The sequence below is a fragment of the Diospyros lotus genome, chromosome 7 (assembly GCF_014633365.1).
Source record: "Diospyros lotus cultivar Yz01 chromosome 7, ASM1463336v1, whole genome shotgun sequence".
Taxonomy (NCBI): domain Eukaryota; kingdom Viridiplantae; phylum Streptophyta; class Magnoliopsida; order Ericales; family Ebenaceae; genus Diospyros; species Diospyros lotus.
In genome coordinates, this window is record NC_068344.1 from 35,052,311 (window position 1) to 35,059,922 (window position 7,612).

Below are 7,612 nucleotides of genomic sequence, written 5' to 3' on the forward strand. Positions count from 1 at the left end.
TCTCTTTCTCTCTCTCTCTCTCTCTATATATATATATATATAGATATATACAGAGAGAAAGCAGTGGGTGAGAGAATCAGGAAGAGAGATTGAGACGCAGAGAGAGTTGAAAGTCGAACGGTGGCCAGTGGGGCCATTTGCAATGACGACGGATGATGGAGCCTGAAGTAGCGAACGACCAAAGGTGGATTTGGTTTGGTTGGATTAAACCCTTGGTTGGTGCTGTTTAAAAATTTTTGATGGGTGGGTTTTGCGGGTCAGGCTCTTTTCTCGTTGTTTTCTCTTTTAATTTTTTTGTGAAAATATTTTTAGAGAAAATATTTAAAGTTAGAAACATCTATCTATATTTAAAAAGGGCACCCATGGTTCTCTGACCTTGAATTGGGTTCCCCCCCCCCCCCCCAAGTTGATGGCCACGGCCATGGCGGCCGATGGCGGCTGGTATGTATTGTTTGATATTTAATTTTCAATTTAATTTGTTTAGATTGTAGAGCACTTATTGATGTGCTTTATTATATAGATTTAATAATTTTATTTTATTATAAAATGTTAACAAGTATACAATAAATCTTATATTTTGATTTTCAATATTAGTGAACATTATAAATTTTATATGTTTGTTACTTATACAAGTAAAATTATTACAAGTTTTTCACAAATTTCAACATAATATGTATAAATTATTACTGTATTTTAATTTTAATATTATTTATACCGTGCTTTTAGGTACGGGTATAGGTTATATGAGCTTTGTAGAGCCTTATTATATAGATAATCAAGTATTGATATAGTTGTTAGTGTAGGAAGAATGGTGTTGTGGTAATTAGTACATAGTTGGATTTCAGTGTGCATATGACATGATTTGATTATGATTATAAAATATATAAGTTTTATAGACAAGTTGATATATTTGTTGCATTATATTTTTAGAGGATTGATAGAGTATCCACATTTTGACCCTTTTTATTTCACTAAAGTCATGACACTAAAAATGATCAAACGATTTCCAGCTTAATGCATGTTTATATTCATTGTTTGATTATTTCATGTTTAAGAACTATATACATTATCTTCAGACACGTGATATAGAGCGAGTTTAGGCTTTCAGTTTAGTACGTGTCCGACTTCAGTGTTTGATTCTTTCGTGTTCAAATTCAATGTTCGATCTTTTTTAGTTACACCGTGCCTTTAGGCACGGGTTATCCCTAGTGTATATATATATATATATATATATAATAATATAATAAAACGTGAAGGACTTCTCTGCAGTGTGGCAAAATTGAGATTGAAAGGAATTAAGAGGGATTGGACATGCATAGTGAGGATCCGGAGAGCAGCACACGAAAGAGGGGAATTAAGAAAAGAATGCGCACATGAAGGAGTTGAGGGAAACATCAGGCACAGGGATGCTCACGAGTAGCAGTTGAAGCAAATTCATCGTGACCCAGATTTGTTTTAGAACTCGGCAGGAAGTTCCTATTTCCCTTTCAATTTCTGTTTTCATTTTTATCTTAATTATGTTTAGCTAAATTATTTTAGCTAAGGTTTGGATGGATTTTAATTTTGTGATTATGTGATTCTTTGTTTAGTTTGATTCTGTAACGCCCAAGATTTTTAAACTGAAATATAATGTAATACTTGGGATTTTATTTTAGCTTCTAATACTTGAGGAAATATGTCCTTTCAAGGGATTATAGAAGCCCTGAGACAAAGGTTCAGTTTTTGAGCCAGTGGCAAAATCGTAAATATTGAGATTCGGGTAAAAGTGTAATTTACCTAAAAACCAGGGGTATTAGCGTAATTAGTCCTTTCTTTGGGAACTAAAATGCAATTAAAAATTGGCCTAGGGACCAAGTTGAAAAGGGTCTAAGTGCAATTACCTGAAAAGTTTGGGCCAAAGTGTAATTCTTGAAATATTTTTCCTAAGGGCATTTGGGAGATTCAAGAAAAGCCTTATAAATGATTTTAGAGATAAGGATGAAGCCTCATGATGATATTAGAGATAAGATGAAGGCTCATGATGACTTTAGAGATAAGATAAGTATTCATGATGACTTTAGAGATAAAGATTAAGCCTCATGATGACTTTAAGGATAAGATTTGATATGATTTGGATAAGATTTGATAAGATCTTATTTGGATAAGATTTGATAAGAATGATTGCAGAATATTTTAGAAGATATGGAATGATTAGAGAATATTTTAGAAGATTTGAAATGATTGGAATATCTTGAAAGATTTAGAAAAGATTTGAAATGATTGTGACTTACTTGGTGACCAAGTTTCCAAGCCTATAAATAGGGCTCATGGCCAAGAGTTTCCTCATTCTAAGTTGGGATAAATTCATGCTAGACGGGAGTGTTTCGAGCTTTTTGTAAAGGTGAAGCATTCAGCATTCAAATCTCATCAAACCAAGTTAAGGTAAGTACATTATGAACTATTTATGATGTTTAAGCATGACTATGAACTATGTTATGTGGTCCCTCATGTTATGTTATGTTCACGCAAGTTTCGGGACCGGAGCTCGGTAGCGCTACGCACGAGGGTTCTTACCCCTGCAAGTTGGTGGAACCTCTCGTGTCTCCATACGATATGTTATGTTATGTCATGACTTGTTTAAATACATATGATGGTTCTCTTGTACTTACTGAGATTTGCGTAATCTCACCCCCCTTATGTTTCCCCCTCTCCCAGGTGAGCATGAATGAGGAGACCAGGACATGGACGTGGAGCGCGGTGGCTTGTTTAAAAAGGATTTTCAAGAACTTAAGTTTAGTTTTCTTTTGAAAACAATGTTTTTAGGGTTGAACTCTGATCTTTTCCTATATGTATGCCATAAAGCATGTCTTGGTATTTTATTTAATTTAAAGGAAGTATGATTTTTGGTTTTAAGCTCCAAATATTTTTATATGAATATTATTATCATTAAGCATGTAAGTAAGTTACGGGTGTCACATTGTGGTATCAGAGCAAAGTTTACTTTCCTGTAGACTCAAATTGTTTTTAAAGAAAATTTTATTTTTTTTTCTTTTAGTAAAATTTTTAAGGAAATGCTTTTAAGGAAACATGAAAATCCACCTCGTCCCGTTCAAGCTTCTGATCTCCGGGTAAGTTATAAGAATTGCTATGCTTATTCTTTACGGATACTATGCTTATGCAAGTCATATCCCCCTTAGATATGCAGTTATTCTCTCAAGCTATATTTATGAGCATATGTTGTTATATGTATGCACACGTATGAAGCTCATGTTGGAATAAGTATGTGAGAGATATGATTCTTAATTGTCATTAATTAGTATGCGTTTTTCGCTAGTGATATTGCTCCAAACTCAAGAGTTCATGATTATAGCGGAAATACTTGTTTAGGAAAGGCTTATTAGAATGAAAGCAATTAGGAATCAAGTCCATCAAGAAGAGCTTGCAAAATGAATCGTAATTAAGCACGAATCATGTAGTAAGAACAGCTAAGGTGGAGGTCGAGGGAAAGTTTTTAGAAACAACCTTATATGTCTTAGATATGCAAGAATTCGATGTGATTTTGGGAATGGACTGGCTTTCCAAGCACCATGCGACCATTCTATGCTTTGAAAAGGAAATAGTTTGTAAGTATCCTGAAGGGATAGAACTTTGCCTTTCAGTGGCTGAGACAAAATACCTTCCCCGTGTCATTTCAGCATTAAAAGCCAAGAAACTATTACTGTCGGATGGATGTATTGGATTCTTAATGTCAGTGGTGGTTAAGGGAGGAAAAGAATTAACAGTGAATGACGTTGAAGTAGTAAAGGAATTTTCAGAGGTTTTCCCTGATGACCTGACTGAAATGCCACCAGAAAGAGAAGTAGAGTTCACTATTGATCTGGTGCCCGGTTCCGCACCTATTTCTAAAGCTCCTTACAGGATGGCACCAAAGGAGCTACACGAGTTGAAAACCCAGTTAGAGGAACTATTGGGGAAAGGATTTATTTGACCAAGTGTATCCCCCTGGGGAGCAGTAGTATTATTCGTCAAGAAGAAAGACGGATCAACGAGGATGTGCATCGATTACCGAGAATTGAATAAGATTACTATTAAGAACAAGTATCCTCTTCCCAGGATTGAGGACTTATTTGATCAGTTACAAGGTGCACAAGTATTCTCAAAGATTGATCTAAGGTCAGGATATCACCAGTTGAGGATCAAATCTAGTGACATCTCAAAGACAGCTTTCAGAACTCGGTATGGTCATTATGAGTTTTTAGTCATGCCCTTTGGCTTGACTAATGCGCCTGGAGTTTTTATGGACCTAATGAATCGAGTTTTCTATGAGTACTTGGATAAATTTGTCATCGTCTTTATTGATGATATATTGGTATATTCTCGAAGTGAAGAAGAGCATGAAAAACATTTGAGGGTTGTTTTAGGGATCTTGAAGGAAAAGAAGCTATTTGCAAAATTCAAGAAGTGCGAGTTTTGGTTGGAGCGAGTGGTATTCCTTGGACATGTTGTCACAGCTCAAGGAATAGAAGTGGACCCCAGCAAGGTAGAAGCGGTATTAAATTGGTCAAGACCAACCAATGTAAATGAGGTTCGCAGCTTTTTGGGTTTAGCTGGATACTACAGGAGGTTCATCAAAGGGTTCTCCAAATTGGCAGGGCCTTTGACGTAGCTGACTCGCAAAGGTACTAAGTTTGAATAGATAGAGAAATGTGAAACTAGTTTTGAAGAATTAAAGAAGAGGCTGGTTAATGCGCCAGTATTAACTATTCCTGAAGGGTCAGAAGATTTTATTATTTATAGTGATGCATCCAAACAAGGAATTGGATGCGTATTGATGCAAAAAGGTAAGGTAGTTGCATATACATCAAGGCAGTTGAAGCCTTATGAGCAAAACTATCCTACACATGACCTAGAACTTGCTGCAGTAGTGCATGCCTTGAAAATCTGGAGACACTATCTATACGGAGGTAAATGCGATATCTATACCGATCATAAGAGCCTTAAGTACATCTTCACACAAAAAGAGTTAAATATGAGGCAAAGGAGATGGCTGGAATTAGTGAAGGATTATGATTGTGAAATCCACTACCACCCCGGCAAAGCAAACGTGGTGGCGGACGCCTTGAGTAGAAAGAAAATGAGCCAAGTAGCAGCTTTGACAGCACAAAAGCCTTTGTGGAAGGAGTTTGAGAGGTTAAGCCTCGAGTTTGTTGCTACGCCATCTAATTCTAATGCTCGTATGGCAACACTCTCTGTTCGACAGACTCTCCGTGATCGGATTAAGAGCCATCAGAAGGGAGACCAATTCTTTGAATACATCAAAGCTGAGGTTAGCACTAAGAAGCGGAAGGACTTCACAATAGCTAGTGATGACACACTCTACTACCAAGGGAGACTGTGTGTGCCAAACTTTGAGGAACTAAGGCAAGAAATTCTAGAAGAAGCCCACTCCACTCCTTATTCTGTACATCCTGGAAGTACAAAGATGTATCGTGACCTAAAGGCAGTGTTTTGGTGGAGGAATATGAAAGAAGACATAGCTAAATTTGTTGAGAAGTGTTTGATATGTCAGCAGGTGAAAGCTGAGCACCAACGACCAGCAGGGTTACTGCAACCATTGGAGGTTCCAGAATGGAAATGGGAACATGTGACGATGGACTTTGTTGTAGGATTTCCAAAATCAGTAACAGGACATGAGGCTATTTGGGTGATCGTGGATCGACTTACCAAATCAACTCACTTCTTACCTATTCGGATGACATTTACAATGGATCAGCTTGCACGACTGTATGTTAAGGAAATAGTAAGACTACATGGTGTTCCAGTTTCCATTGTATCGGATAGGGACCCGAGATTCACATCTAACTTTTGGAAGAGCTTACACAGAGCCATGGGAACCAAATTGAGTTTTAGTACAGCTTTTCATCCTCAGACAGATGGACAATCTGAAAGGACAATACAAACTTTAGAGGATATGCTTCGTATTTGTACCCTAGAATTTGGTGGACATTGGGAGAAACATCTACCATTATTTGAATTCGCATACAACAATAGTCACCATGCATCTATTGGCATGGCACCCTATGAGGCGCTATATGGAAGGAAATGCAGATCACCTGTTCATTGGAATGAAGTTGGCGAGCGGAAGATTTTGGGTCCAGAGATTGTGGAACAAACTGTACAAGCCATTGAAAGGATCAAAGATAGTATGAAGAAGGCTCAAGATAGACAGAAAAACTATGTAGATAAAAGAAGAAGGGATTTGGAGTTTTCCATTGGTGATAAGGTATTCTTAAAAGTTACACCCATAAAAGGAGTTTTACGGTTTGGGAAGAAAGGAAAGCTTAGACCTCGATTTATAGGCCCGTTTGAGATCTTAAAGCGGGTTGGGAACGTTGCTTATTAGCTAGCCTTACCACCAGATCTCTCAGCAGTACATGATGTTTTCCACATATCAATGCTCAGAAAGTATGTCCCCGACCCAACCCATGTAATAAAGCATCAACCATTAGAGATACAGCAAGACCTGAAATATGAGGAGGCACCAATAAGCATTGTTACTCGGGAGGTAAGAAGGCTTCGCAATAAAGATATACCATTGGTCAAGGTGTTATGGAAACATCATTCAGTCAAAGAAGCAACATGGGAGCGCGAGGACGATATGCGATCCAAATATCCCCAGCTGTTTGATGACGAGAAGTAAGGTAAATTTTCGAGGACGAAAATTGTTTTAGGAGGGTAGATTGTAACGCCCAAGATTTTTAAACTGAAATATAATGTAATACTTGGGATTTTATTTTAGCTTCTAATACTTGAGGAAATATGTCCTTTCAAGGGATTATAGAAGCCTTGAGACAAAGGTTCAGTTTTTGAGCCAGTGGCAAAATCGTAAATATTGAGATTCGGGTAAAAGTGTAATTTACCTAAAAACCAGGGGTATTAGCGTAATTAGTCCTTTCTTCGGGAACTAAAATGCAATTAAAAATTGGCCTAGGGACCAAGTTGAAAAGGGTCTAAGTGCAATTACCTGAAAAGTTTGGGCCAAAGTGTAATTCTTGAAATATTTTTCCTAAGGGCATTTGGGAGATTCAAGAAAAGCCTTATAAATGATTTTAGAGATAAGGATGAAGCCTCATGATGATATTAGAGATAAGGATGAAGCCTCATGATGATATTAGAGATAAGATGAAGGCTCATGATGACTTTAGAGATAAGATAAGTATTCATGATGACTTTAGAGATAAAGATTAAGCCTCATGATGACTTTAAGGATAAGATTTGATATGATTTGGATAAGATTTGATAAGATCTTATTTGGATAAGATTTGATAAGAATGATTGCAGAATATTTTAGAAGATATGGAATGATTAGAGAATATTTTAGAAGATTTGAAATGATTGGAATATCTTGAAAGATTTAGAAAAGATTTGAAATGATTGTGACTTACTTGGTGACCAAGTTTCCAAGCCTATAAATAGGGCTCATGGCCAAGAGTTTCCTCATTCTAAGTTGGGATAAATTCATGCTAGACGGGAGTGTTTCGAGCTTTTTGTAAAGGTGAAGCATTCAGCATTCAAATCTCATCAAACCAAGTTAAGGTAAGTACATTATGAACTATTTATGATGTTTAAGCAT

At 36.8% G+C, this 7,612-nt stretch overlaps 1 protein-coding gene across 1 annotated transcript; it reads left to right on the forward strand.

The window, feature by feature from the left end:
* Positions 1-3,544: 3,544 nt before the first annotated feature.
* Positions 3,545-3,967, forward strand: LOC127805709 (uncharacterized). Its single transcript, XM_052342461.1, has one exon. It carries the CDS (start codon positions 3,545-3,547, stop codon positions 3,965-3,967), a length of 423 nt encoding a protein of 140 aa, XP_052198421.1.
* The last annotated feature ends 3,645 nt before the right edge of the window (positions 3,968-7,612 follow it).

Bases quoted from the DNA above. Each gene is read 5' to 3' on its own strand.
- LOC127805709 (XM_052342461.1), top strand. From the start codon at position 3,545: ATGGACTGGCTTTCCAAGCACCATGCGACCATTCTATGCTTTGAAAAG.